Here is a 14,347-nt window from a genome sequence, read left to right as displayed (position 1 = left end):
TGGATAAAAGAGATTAGAAAGACAATATATAAAACGTTTTACCCATTAAAATAGTCATTTACGATTATATACTTAAAATATTTTACTCCTCAACTTTACTTACCTGTTACTTTTAAACAGTGTTAACGTTTTAGAACCAACTAAGTTACTAAAAAAAGTGAATTTCCCATTACTGGAAGTATCCAAGTATCCAGGCAATTTGATATGAGAAATGTGAAAGAGACTGCATTAAGGGGAATATAATCAATCCTCCATATATGACATTCCTCCAACCACTGCCAAAGAATATGATAACAAAACTCAAAACCCACTTTTTCTAAAAGGACATTATGAAGCCTTGGGCTGGATATAATGCTAAGCAAAGGGCTGATGAGATGTCTCAGATTAAGAGCCCATATTGCTCTTACAGAGGTCCCAAGTTTGGCTTGCAGAATGCCACAACTACCAGCCAACATCTTTTGGCTTCCTCAAGCACCTGCACTGATTTGCACAAACCCACTCTTAAGACACACTTACATAGACAATTTAAAAAAATCGAAAATACTGAATATCCCCATGTCCTGCTTACTACCAGAATACCCAGAAGTAAGAGATCGATCATGCAAAGACAATTTGTTCTGCCTAAGTAAACGGGCATGAACACAAATAAAAATAAAATTACTTGTTGGTTAATTTTAATAGAAAACAAATCTCACGTCCCCGTTAAGGAGCACTTTATTATTCTGAAAGATATAAATGCTTCATTCATATAGTTTTTGCTCATTGTGGCTTTTGATCATTTGTAGTATAATTAACACATTTCCTTCTGTGCCATTTCAACCAGCAGGTATCACTCTAGTCAGAATGTGAAATTCAAAATGGGATTTCCTCGCTACGACAAAGAAAAAGTCTCTCAGTCTCTCTTTCTCTCTCTGTCAGAGTTAAGTGTACTTTGGCAAACATTTTTGGCTCTAGAGACCTAACACAAACTATGGTGCAGTCAGTGGGAAAGGAAGCCAAAAGTCTAATGCTTACAGCCATTTCTCCCCATCCTGCCACTACCTAATGCGCCCAGTAGGTGTAAAGTAAATGAAGTATTTAGAAAGCACACATCTTGACCTGAGAAACTAAGGGACAGTGAGCTGGAGAGGATCTGCTCCTGCTCTGCAAGGGAACTCACTCAAGTGGCTGACAATGTGGTAAGCAAGAACACTGCAAATGTTTAATCATCCTTGTGTTCATTACTAACAGCAAAAGTAAACATTATGAATAAATTCTCCAGCATTTTTAAAGATTCTGTCAGATCTTGGTTAATAAAAGAAAATAGCCTTCAAAGTAGGCAAAATACAACTTATTTTCTCCCCCTACTTTAAAAAAAAAAAATCAAATCATGTTATCAACCGATGTTTTTGTGTGGTGCTAGGGACTGAAACTCAGATTCAGACAGAAACCCTACCAGCAAGCCACAATTCTACAGCCACAGTCACTGGTATTTCTGGAATCCACTATGTAGACCAGGTCTGCCTCAAATTCATAGAAATCTGCCCGCAGCTGTCTTTTAAGTGCTGGGATTAAGTGTCTAATATCATGCCTGGTTCTCTCTCTCTATATATCTCCACCTATTTATTTGTAGGGAGAGGCACCACTCTGCAACAAAATTAATAGTCTGTGCTATACTGCAGCAGTAGAATGCATGCTTAGCCTGTGAAGGCCATGGGTTCAATCCCCAGCAACAAATATTTAGAAATAAGCATTTTTATCTTCCTTGACCACTGTTCAAATGGTTGGATCTCTGACACGTAAACTGACTACAGTATTTAGTATTATGTCATTATCTTGAAAAGCGTATTAATTCAACCATTCTTTATGAGCTTAGACTAATGGATCTTTTACTTACCCGTGTTTATAAGTTCCTTGAACTTGAGAAATATTCAGATTACTACTTAAGTTTCTTGCTAGCGCTGTAGGAATAATGGGGATAGGCTTCACAGGCACACACTTGAAAGAATTTGCTATTGTTATTGCGGCCCAATGCAAGTCAAAATCCACACCGTCCAAACTCTCCCTGGGGGTGATTTGAGCTCGTACGGAAAGCAGCTTTCCACAGTCCAAGAATTCTTTGCTACAGACATGGTATTGTAAAGCCTGAGGAACCAATATTACACAATTACTTTAAAACTTTGACTACATCCATATCTTTAAAGTTCATTTAACATTGCTACATATACCCCTGTAATACATTAACAAAATTAAAATAGTTCTAATTCACATTTCAATTTTCATTTCTTTCAAATGGTCAAAAGATTATGTGAATAATTTTATTAAAGCAAGTCCTAAGCTCCTTCATAAATTTCCAACTTTGATGTCCAAGCAGCTCTTCAAATTCTTGCTAGGCAATTATCACTCCTAATAAATTTTACTACAGCCAGGGGTGGGTGAGGTGTATATAACTTAATTATGACTCAGTCTTAGAGAATATCGATCATTCCTTTTTGGTTTCTTTCTCATTATTCAAATTGGGGCAGCTCTTCGTCCAATTTATCTGTATCTACTGTGCCCTTTCTGTTCCATCTGTATATACCTGCACACAAAAATACCCCTTTCTAATATATATTCAACCCAGTGGACTATTCAGACTTCAGTGAGCCCGCTTGATCAGATTTGACAAAACTGTTTCTTTTCAGAAACCTCTAGTAATTATGTACACAAAAGAAATATCTTTACCGAATAAGCTCTCTATAATCTGACTGAAGTAACATTCTAGTCTAATTGCCTTTAGCAAAAGTCTACATACCATTAGCAACCCTGAGCACTTCCTGAACCTTCCTGTCTTGGTCGTAACACTTCCTCTTCTGGAATATCCCAGACCTATAATCTCTGTCCTCAGAAACCTCATTACCTTGGATTTTTAAGTATACAATGACTCAATCACAGAGCATTATAAATAATTCTCAAATAAAGATTAAAATGTTACAAACTACATATAGTTTCTTATATGTAATTAAAAACAATGTCGCTACACTTCAGACACAGAACTCAGAGGACCTCTGACTTGGATCTGACCCAAAGCCTCCTCCCTGAGGACTAGTTTTCACAGCACTTTAAGGAAAACTTCTAAGAGAGGCAAGCATACAGTCTTACCCAGGTATGACACCTATGAACACAAGGACCAGCATGGCACAATAACCCTACGGGAGCAATAGTGGCACACACACCTTGGTGGTAACTAACAGCTTTCTAATGGACTTCAAGCCCACTCAAGAGCAAAATCATTCCTGGTACTGGAAACCTGGCCAACTACCCAGGGCTGGAAAAGTCACGAGTTCTAGAAAACCTTCAACTGCAAGTTTACCGAACTGCATTGATTCCTAAGTACATTCCAAATATTCTCTATACACAGGTAAGTGTAGTTCTTACCCCTCATCAAAGAAACTTCTCTTTTTAACAGAAGGAGATCAGTATAAAAAAAAAATCAAAATGCAGACTGGTACATCTATAACACAACTCCTGTCCCTAAGCCCCAGCAATCATTGAATACAACAGAAAGATTGTAAGAGCCGGAGAATAGGATGTTTGCTATGAGACTGTTTCTACTAGAAATGTTAGAGGCTACATAAATAAAGTCTCATCAACATGGCTGCCTAAATAAGCCCCAAAGAATGATGACAACACCAATAGACATGCTCATTTGAAAGAGAGAAATCTTATGAGCCTCAGCATAGACAAATAGCTACAGGCAAATGGGAAATACTGAGAATGGGAGACAGTCTTCCCTCGGGAAGAGCACACTATTTGGTTATCCAACATCTAGTAGTCCGCCCTGAGGTAATATACAGAGTAGGTTGAAGTTATGTATGTGTGTGAGTATCTGTAACAATCATTTTTCAAAAAGTCATAAATTTGAGCAAGCCAGAGGGGGTCTACATGGGAGGAGTTGGAGAGAGGAACGGGGGAGATGATGTAATTATATCACAATTTCAAAAAATAAAAATTGTTATAAAAAGAATGTTATCAGTGAACTTCACCTTTAAACCTGAACTGAAGTCATCTGCATTATGAACTATCAGATCTCTTGAACAAAGTCCTTGAGTATGAACTTTGCAGGGGATCAAAAAATCTCCAGGAAGAGAAGCCGTAGGAGTTCTTTCCAAGCATTCAGGTGCTTCTCGACCAGGATCAAAGCGATCTACTGTCAACGTCACACCTTCTTCATCTGCGAACAAAAATACCAATTATTATGTAGCATGCTAATTAAAAGCATGAAACCACCAAGCAAAATTACACTTTTAGCAAAGCATTTTGATCATACTGGCACTATACTAAAATCTTACATTAAAAAAAAAAATGATTTGCGGGGATGAAGAGATTGCTCAGTGGTTAAGAGCACTTTCTGTTCTCCCACTGGACCTGGGTTCAACTCCCAGCACCCACATGGTAGCTCACAACTGTCCATAAGCAGTCCAGGTGGTCTGACACCCTAACACCAAAGCACATAAAATAAAAAATTAAGTAAATTATTAAAAAAAATGATTTGCTTATATAGTCTACCAGGTACTACACTGTGAATTCTGCAATGGGCAGTTTTACTCATTTTCATATCTATGATGTACAGCAAAGAAATTAGCAAAGGTATACACAATAGTTTGCTGAAATAGATGTATATTCTATAATAGCGATTAATACATATACATATTTATGTATAGTTTTTTTTGAGATAGGGTTTCTCTGTGTAGCCCTGGCTATTTGCTCTGTAGACCAGGCTGGCACTGAACTCAGAGATGCCCCTGTCTCTGCCTCCCTGAGTGCTAGGATTAAAGGTGTTCCCCACCACACACACACAGCTCCATATAATATCCTTTTTAACAACATATTACCTTCATCCACTGTGAGAGAACCAAGTAAGAAGGATGGCACATTTTTTTTATTTTGCTTAGCATGGCGATAAGCAAGTCGGATGGCCTTTTCGGATACCACAAGCTTTGGCTTTCTGAAAAATAAGAAAAGTCTTTTACGAAAGTGGTATATCTAATGTCCACATTAAAGAAAAACTTCCTATAGAAGTACTGATTAAAATGTAACACAAAATTTAAAAAATGTACACAAAGATTATCATCAGGAAATCCCTAGTCAAGAAACCAAGGGGTAGACAAGGCCACCTGGAAACCACACTGGCCATGAGCTGAGAAGGTACAAATGTCCTCCAGGCTCTTGCCTACCTTGGATCAGAGCACAATGTGACAAAGTAAATAAAGTTTGATAAAAATAGTCACATTCAGCTGGGTGTGGTGGTACCCGCCTTTAATCCCAGCATTCAGGGAGGCAGGCAGATCTCTAAGAGTTTGAGGCCAGCCTGGTCTACAAATTGAGTCCAAGACATAGAGAAACTGTCTAAAAAAAAAAAAAAGTCACATTTATTTGTTTACATATTATTTATGTAGGATCACAGCACTTTTGAATACAAAACATAAACATATTTAAAACAAGAGGCGCTGGAGAGATGGCTCAGGGTTAAGAGCACGGGCTGCTCTTTCAAAGGACATGGGGTTCAATTCCAGCATCCACATGGCAGCTCACAACTGTCTGTAGCTCCTGTTCCAGGTGATCTGACACCTTCACACAACATACATGTAGTCAAAACTCTAATGTACATAAAATAAAAGAACAACAACAAAAGAGCTGGTCATGGTGGCATCAATCCTTAATCTCAAAGCTCAGGAGGCGCAGGCAGATCTCTGTGAGTTTGAGGCCAACCTGATCTACATAGTGATCAGGCCAACTAGAGCTATATAGTAAGACTCTGTCTTAAAAAGGGGGCTCAGGGGGTGGGTGTGGACGTTGGAGCGATGGCTCAGTAGTTAAGAGCTCATACTGCTCTTCCAGAAGACTGGAGTTCAATCCGAGCACCATCAGGTAGCTCACAATCAACTGTAATTCCAGTTCCAGAATATCTGGCCTCTTCTGGCACCTATACTAACATGATTAAAAACAAAATAAAAATTTTACAGAAAGTTTAAAGAAATATGAGGGAAACCAAAATACATAGAAGAAACAAGAAGCCAGAAAGAAAGACCAGACAATTAAAAAAAAAATTAACAAAACAAAAACCTAACAAAACAAAACACAACCAGAGGCAGGCAGATCTCCGTGAAGTTAAGGCCAGTCTAGTCTACATAATGAGTTTCAGGCCACTCAGAGCTAGGTAGTAAGATCTCATCTGCAAAGGACTATGTGTTGCCTTATGGTAGAGTGTCTGCTTAGCATGCTCAAGTTTCACGTACTTGAGCTACACATGGTCTTCATGGTACTTTAAAATTTATTTTATAATTAAGGAAAACGATCTTTGACTTCTTTATAGGAATCATTTAAATAAGAATTGGCAGGATCAGGAATTGAGGGTCCAGACAGTCTGATCCCAGTTAAGAGTACCTTAAATCACTATGGAAAAAAAAAAATCCATGATTACTGCTAAGTACTTTACAGACTGACTGACTATAGTCTATCCTCTGCAGAATATTCTTTTTAGCAAGTAAGTCCTCAGACACAATATTTCAGTTGATTACTATTACTTTAAGTCTGAACTTCTTTCAAAAGGTCCTATATAGAACTATAGTATCATGTGCCTTCTAACTTGATTGATTCTATCTCATTTCTATCTTCTCAGTGTTCTACACAGACACCATGCTGAAGCAACAAGAGACACTCCTACAATATTCAGAACTTTAAATTTGCAAAATACTTTAACTGTGAAATTAAAATTATTTCTCAAAAGCGTAAGGAAGACTTAACAAACAGACAGAGATTTTTATCTGATAGGAGCTTTTAGTGAAAAAGTAAAGAAAAATGAACAGGTTGAGCATTGCCTACCTGAAATACTTGAGACCACAGCATTTCAGGTGTTGGTACAATGTTCTTTTGGAATGTATACACCTTACCCTGTTCATTCAGATGCTGATTTCTCTCTCCCACTCTCTGGTTTCAATCCAGACATTGCATTGTGATACTTATTCTAAGCATCACCTATCTCAAATTTGTGTAAACAGGCCAAAATAAAACAACCAGCCACAATGTTAAACAATGGAGAGGAAGGTGTAAGCAGGAGAGGGGAGGAGCCAGAGGACAAGAAGGAGTGGGAGGCAAAGGAGAGACAGGGAGAAGTTGGGAGAGCAGAGGCTGTAGGAGAGGTCTCAGAAGGACACGGAGAGATGGACTGGACCTAATATATCACTAAAAGTAAGTATAATGTGGGAAATCTGAATGGTAGGAAACTACATGGGCTTAGAGGTTTAGGATGAAATAACTATTGCCCAGCATTGTGATCTAGGTTAATTAAATAAATCCCAGTCTCTGTGGTGATTTGGGTATACAGCTGTTTAGGATTAACAGCAGTGTTACCAAAAGATAGATCAATAGTAAATATTAATCAACAATACAACATTCAGGTTTGGGAATAGTTGCATATATAAAATCCTGGGGACAGAACTCAAATCTAAACCTGAAATTCATTTATGTTTATAAACTATACATATAGTTTGAAGGTGATTTTTATATAACTATTTTGTATTTAGATATGATGTGGAATGGAGCACTTTATAGTATCTTGTTGACACTCAATAAGTTTCAGAAGTTGAGGGCAAGTGCCTTTACCCACTCAGCTGTCTTGGCAATCCAAGCTTCAGATTTTAGAATCTGGGAAAATGGATCCTATCAGGTAAGCACAAGGATTTGAGTATTCGTCCTCAACATCCACATAAAAAATGGGTACAGTGGCACCATCTGTATCACCCAATGTTTGGCAGAATGGAGGCAAGCTGGTCAGCAAGTCTAGCTGAAAAGGCAAGCTCCAGATGCAGTGAGATTTTGTTTCAAAAGATAATGTAGAAAGGAGTAGGGGATGACACTGGACATCAACCATTGGTTTCCACAAGTGGACACACACACAATTGGGCCAGGCATGGTAGCAGATGCCTGTAATCTCAGCACGCGGGGAGGCAGAGGCAGATGGGTTTCTGCCTCTGTTTGAGGCCAGCCTGGTCTACAAAGCAAGTCCAGCTACACAGACTAACCCTATCTCGAGAAACCCTATCTCAAACAGCAAAACAAAACAAAACAAAACAAAACAAAACAAAACAAAAAAAAAAATTGGACTTTGGGATTTAGGCAGCCCAACTTACAATTAGCAATAACAATCAAGTCTATCTTACATATTCTTTTATGACTCATGCTTATACTGGTTTGATTTGGAAAGAAGAACATACCTATAGTAACCAAGATGCAAGTAGACGAAATCTCCAATTGGCATTGGGTTCCAAAGGGCCAATTTTGACGGGGGAAAATGAAAGGGTACCATCTTGCTTGAGGAAAACCTTTAAAAAACAATTAAAGCACAGGAAAGGCACACAGTATAAATTTTTTAAGAAAGTTAATTCTCTTTGCCAGGAATCCCAAGTTCTTAGAAGGCCAAGATGTGGAATTCCAGGCCAGCCAAAAAAATAGTTGAGGGGAGCCATGCTAAGGACTTGAATAAGACAAAAAATGATACCAATGCTTCTCTGAAGAGTAGAATATTGAACACGTATATAAAATGCTTTAAAATAATTTCTAAATCATTGTTAGATGTTCAATGTTGTCTTTTTTTCTTTTCTTTCTTTCTTTTTTTTAAATTTCCCACAGTCCACAGTACCTTTAAAGATCATCCTACAATACTACTGTGTTTATTTCCTCGGCACAATAAAGAAAGAGATGTGCCAGATGAAATTCTACCACTTACTAACTATATGACAACAGAATGATCAATACTGCTATGCTGTACTTTATTCATTTAAAAAATACTGCATGGGGCCAGGCATGGTGGCTCACACCTTTAATCCCAGCACTTGAAGCAGGTCTCTGTGAACTGGAGGCCAACCTTGTCTACATAGTGAGTTCCTAGACAGTCAGGGCTAAACAGGGAGATCCTGTCGCAAAATAAACAAATTAATTCATTAATAAAAATAAAATATATACTGCAGCAGTGTGATACAACAGAAGGGTCAAGACTTAAGTAAAAGGAATACGATAGCCTCCCTGGGTCAATTTTCCTATTGTCTTCACCAAAAACATCTGGCATAATGGAATCAACAGAGAATATAAAAGCTCCCCATGGGCATAACTGTAGTTTAGAAGAAAAAAAAATCCATATGCCAGCATTAATTGTTCTTCTCTAGGGGAAATAATAGTCCATAAAACTAAACCACCCAAGCCAGGTTACCAGGTCTTCCATGGAATAACAGACCAACAAAAGCAGAGACAGGTGGCCAGCTCCTCCTTCCTACTCCACATAAAAGGAAAGGCTTAGGGAAGCATGGAGAAACTTGGGATGGCCAATGTGAGATGATTACTGCCAAGGACTCAGTGCTTAGAAAGAAGTAACCCCCAAACTTTCCATCCCTCTAGGGTGGTAGTAAGCAATCTTCTAATTTACAGCCTCAGTTAATGTCTCACCAACAAAAACATCTATGTCATTTTGCGAGGAAAGGGAGCTAGTATCTACTAAGTCCTACTAGCTACCCGCCCCAATAGTTTACTAAGCATTCTTAATACTTACTGTTCTTAATAACGGCAATCAATTAGAAAGTGACCCTCATCTTACAGTGAGGAACTGGGGTTTAGTGGGGGAACTAGATAGAGGGGTCTAACTAATTAACTGGAGCCAGACATTCTTGGTTTGAAGACCATGGTCTTCTCTTATAGTATTCCTTCTCAAGTTAATATCGACAGCTGTAATAAAACACTACATGAAAACAGCCTGAAGCCAGACATGGTGGCAGGTGGCTGAGGTCCCAAAGTTTCCTCGAGTATCTAAATGAGACCACAAATAAGTAAATAAACAGCCAGGCACAGTGGCATATGCCTACTATCCTAGTATCTGGAAGGAGGCCAGTGAGGGCTACACAGCAAGACCTTGATGCAAAATAAATAAATAAATAAATAAATAAATAAATAAATAAAAATAAATAATAAAATAAAATAAAATAAAATAAAATAGGGCCTGGAGGGATGGCTCAGCAATTAAGAGTACTTGCTGCTCTAGCAGAGGACCTGAATTTATTTCTCAGCACCCACACAGCAGCTTACAGCCATATATAGCTCCAATTCCAAGGGATCAAATACTTTCTCTGGTCTCCTTGGACACCAAGAATGTTTATGGTACAAATACATACATATATACAGGCAAAACACTCATACACATAAATTAAAAAAAAATCTAAATATATACTCAATAAATTAAAGTTTCTGTACCTGGTATTCATCTGGAACTTTTTCTAGAGGAAATATAGGCTCTATATTTCGTGAGTGATTTATTCAATTTCTAATCCTCAGTACCCTACAAAAATAAGAAAATATTTTTAAACATAGAAGAAATATTATTTAACCACATAGTAACAAAATTATTAGAAAAACAAATTGCTCATACGAAACATTACTACAGATCAATATGGTTAAATACTTGTAAATCTGAGGACGTAGCAAACTTGCCTACTACACGAAGGCCCTATGTTTAATGTCCAATGCAGGAAAAATTAAAAGATTAAAATGTTAATAGATTTTGTTTGCTTTCACATACCAGAGTCATTCAGTCTAAAATGAATATTAACCTTTTTATATTAACCTTACTATTCATTTTAGCAACAAGTATATCTATTCATTAAAGAAACTATATATTTTACCCCCAAATCTTTTTCCTTCTTTCTTTTTTAAATACAAGGTCTCATGGCACAGACTTTAATTTTAGCACTGGGGAGGCAGAGGTAGATGGATCTCTGTGAATTTGAGGCCAGCCTAGTCTACACAGTGATTTCCAGGACAATCAGAGCTATTTAGTGAGACAGAATCTCTCTCTCTCTCTTTCTCTCTTTCTCTCTCTCTCTCTCTCTCTCACACACACACACACACACACACAAACAGACAGACAAGGTCTCATTATGTATTCCTGGATGGTCTGGATTCACATAGATCTACCTTCCTCTGCCTCCCAAACATGGCCATTAAAGGTGGCCCCAAAATCTTAGTCTCAAGTTCAATTTAGTGATTTTGGTAGAACAAGAAGTAGTTAATATATGTGTTTGGTGGTGCTTGCCTTTAATCCCAGCATTTGGGAGGCAGAGGCAGGCAGACAGATCTCTTTTTAGAGTTTGAGGACAGCCTGGTCTACAGTGAGTTCAGCCAGGATTGTGTAGAGACACCCTATCTCGAAAAGCAAACAGAACAAAACAAAACAGTGAATGTTAACCTGTAGAAAAAGGACTATATAGTCTTTATTTTGTTCAATTAGTATTGAATGAAACTAGCGAGAAATTAGACATGGATTTGAAACTCAGGAGAGGTAGAAACTAAAGATTTGCTGTGTAGATGAGTGCAGAGAATAGTGAGGATAGCCAGCAAGTATGACTATGGATCCATACCATGATCATTTCACAAGCCAGGCAGAGACTTGCCTGTTCATGACCACAAGTCAGTTTTTTGATGAATGAGTTAATTATAATTAGAATTTTTTATAAAATGTATCTGTGAATTTTCCTGTTTGATACTTGTGTGTGGCTTTTTGGGAATTATGAGACTTATCCCCTAAGTGCTGGGGTATGTCCCTTGGTGCATGTCACCAAGACCAGCCAACGTTTACTGTATTTTTAAAGTCTTAACTTTTCACCTTCTGTGTGTCGTTTTGATTTTAGCAAAAAGATACTGTCTGAGGTGGACCAAGCATCTTAGCACTCGTAGCAAGGCTAGTGCCGGGAGTTCAATTCCCAGAGTGCAAGGTTGAAACAAAGAACAGACTCTAGAAGTTGTCCCCTGATCTCCACACGCACTCAGTGGGACATGTTTTCCCACGCTTGCACTCCCCCCCAAAACAACAACAGTCATGATAACAATAGATAAAAATCTAGGACCAGTAAGATGGCTCAGAGATAAAGGTGCTTGCTGCCAAAATGAGCAACCCGAGATTGATTCCAAGGGCCTCCTGGTGGAAGGAGGACCAAGTTATCCTCAGACCTCCACAAGTGCTCTGTAGCTTGCACATTTACACACATCCACTCCGCACACAATAAACACATTTTAAACTCTAATAAAAAACTTAAAAATGAATTATCTGACTCAGGAAAAAAGATTACGAACAAAGGTGAGAGTCACTTAGAAGAGACTTTTTCTATACAGTCCAAGGCTGAAAGTATCCAAGAGAACGAAACTCTACTGGACATAACCTTTAAGGATAAAATAAAAACTCCCCTACAGAGATATGGGACTTCTTGAAATACGGGCTATTTTTTAAAAGGCTTTCTTTAGCACTTGGTTGTCATAGTAACAATAGTCACACTGATAACTCCACCTCCATAAAGTACATAAACACTGTCAACAGAAGTGTTTTTAAATGTCCAGTCTTTTTTCAAGGCCTTTATCATTTGAAAACCACCAAATGAGATTTGACAGAATTACATAAAGCTAATGGTCAAAACTGTACAAAACGAATATCCAGCAACAAAACAAAACAACAACAAACCTCTCCTCAGGTAATGTCTTTACTGTGTAGTAAAGGAGAACCATCAAGTCATCTTCACCTCTTCTCCCTCTTATGCATATAAAGTCTTTCCTCCTCCCACCTTAGCTGACTTCATTAGCCCTGCCGAAGGTATTGACAAGTCCCTCCAGTGCAGACACAATATATGTCTATGTTCAAGTTTTTCCCAGCTTAGGAAGTCAATACATATACAGAATAAAAAATATACAAAATAAAAAATCTTCAGAGTTAAGGTCCTACCCAATCACTGCAACTATAAACCCAAGTCACTCACCCCCCCATCCCCAATTCAACTATCTGCAGTCCCCGATAGGACTGCACAGACTGCCCTCCCCCTTAATTAATTGGAATTTCCGACTAAACCCCGCCGTCCAACCTCCAACTCGAACGCGAAATCTCTCAGAGTGACGTTACTACTGCCTTTGTGTTCAGACACAGAACGTTCACGACTCCCTTCGGACACAGGTCTACTTCCTGTAGACCGACTGTAAACACACAGATTCCTTACAGTCTGGGCCAGAAACCGTAAAGGATGCAAGAGTGGAATAAGCAACCTGAGGCGCGTTACGAAGGGAAACCTCTTTCAGATTCTTCAGCAGACAGCAGGCAAGACGCTCAAGTCCGCTTTCCTTTCCCCCGGCTGCCCTGCGGTCGCCAGCCCCGCTAGCACCGACCCTCCGCGGCCGCGCGTTCCTCACCGTGCTTCTCCGCCCGGGGCGCGTCGCGGGGAGCCCGGGGCACGAAGGTCGGCCGCCGCCAAGCCGGGGCTTGTGTGTTGGGCGCGCAGAGGCGGGCTCCAGGCCGGGTCTCGGGTAACCGCGGCCCCGCCTCTGGGACGTTGGGGTCGCGGGAACCGAGGCGGCAAGCGCCGGCTGCGGGAAAGCGGAGGGCGCGCCGCGCCTGCCGATTGGCCGCAGGCCGGCCAGTCCCGCGGCAGAGGCGGTACGGGGAGCGGCGCGCCACGTCTCCGCGACAGACGGCCCTGACAGCCAATCGGAGCCCGACCTGGGCTGGCGCTCGCCCTATCCCGAGGCTCTGTAGAGAAACCAGCGCTTCCGAAGCGTCGGAGCGCTACTCCGAGGATTTAAATCTTCCTTTGGGCGACGGTTAAGTTCCGGAATGGGTAGGCCAAACGCATGCGCAAAGAAAAAAAAAAAGCGACTTGCCGGAAGTGCGCCACGGCTCCTCACACCGACTGTGGCCAGGCTGCTAGGATTGTCTCTTTCCAACTTGGAGGTTCTCCCCGGTTATTCCTGTGCTTTCCTCAGGCAGGAGGGTCATCGCGAGTTCCAGAGGAGCTGGGATTGTTTAGAGACCCTGTCTCAAAAAGATTAGAGTCAGGTGTGGTGGTGCCGAAACCCGACTTTCAAGAGGTGGGTGGAGGCAGAGATCAAGTCAACATCTGCTGAGCTACGAAGCAAATCCAGGAACCTGTCTCAAGAAAAAAAACTTTCAAGCCCTTTACTTGGATGGACAGAGAACAGAGGAGGTTAAATTATTCCAAGTTGTTTCTTAGGAAGGATCTTAGCAATTTTGGAAAATTGTTTCTCGTTGAACAGAAGAACCTGTGGGCCATTTATACTTATTTCTAGTGCTAAAGTTGGGGACAGTTGTGGTATGTGATTTGTGTGGGCGTGCAGCCAGAGGTCCGTGTTGAGTATCTTTAAGCGATGATCAGGCATTGTGATAAAACACTTTAAAAGATTTATTTATTTACACAGTAATCTGCCAGTGTGTGTACCTGCAGGCCAGAAGAGGGCAGCAGATCTCATTACAGATGGTTATGAGCCACCATGTGGTTGCTGACAGTTGAAC

The 14,347-nt window shown here is 39.9% G+C and overlaps 1 protein-coding gene across 3 annotated transcripts in view; it reads right to left on the bottom strand.

Moving 5' to 3' along the window:
• The window catches only part of Stil (STIL centriolar assembly protein), a 46,948-nt gene extending 33,504 nt beyond the window's left edge, over window positions 1-13,444 (bottom strand). For 2 of the 3 annotated variants that reach the window (XM_060366167.1, XM_021629391.2), the window contains exons 1-6: window positions 13,231-13,444; window positions 10,258-10,342; window positions 8,235-8,342; window positions 4,854-4,966; window positions 4,005-4,192; window positions 1,877-2,124 (exon numbers count right to left, since the gene is read on the bottom strand). In XM_060366167.1, coding sequence (XP_060222150.1) covers window positions 1,877-2,124; window positions 4,005-4,192; window positions 4,854-4,966; window positions 8,235-8,342; window positions 10,258-10,268 — 668 coding nt within the window. In that variant the 5' untranslated portion in view covers window positions 10,269-10,342; window positions 13,231-13,444. Of the gene's footprint in view, window positions 1-1,876; window positions 2,125-4,004; window positions 4,193-4,853; window positions 4,967-8,234; window positions 8,343-10,257; window positions 10,343-13,086; window positions 13,185-13,230 lie in introns of those variants that run through there. The other variant, XM_060366168.1, reaches the window with a different exon arrangement.
• Window positions 13,445-14,347: the final 903 nt, after the last annotated feature.

The sequence above is a fragment of the Meriones unguiculatus genome, chromosome 12 (genome assembly GCF_030254825.1).
Source record: "Meriones unguiculatus strain TT.TT164.6M chromosome 12, Bangor_MerUng_6.1, whole genome shotgun sequence".
NCBI lineage: Eukaryota > Metazoa > Chordata > Mammalia > Rodentia > Muridae > Meriones > Meriones unguiculatus.
The sequence above is the reverse complement of the archived record's forward strand: the minus strand, read 5'-3'. Positions and strand labels throughout refer to the sequence as shown.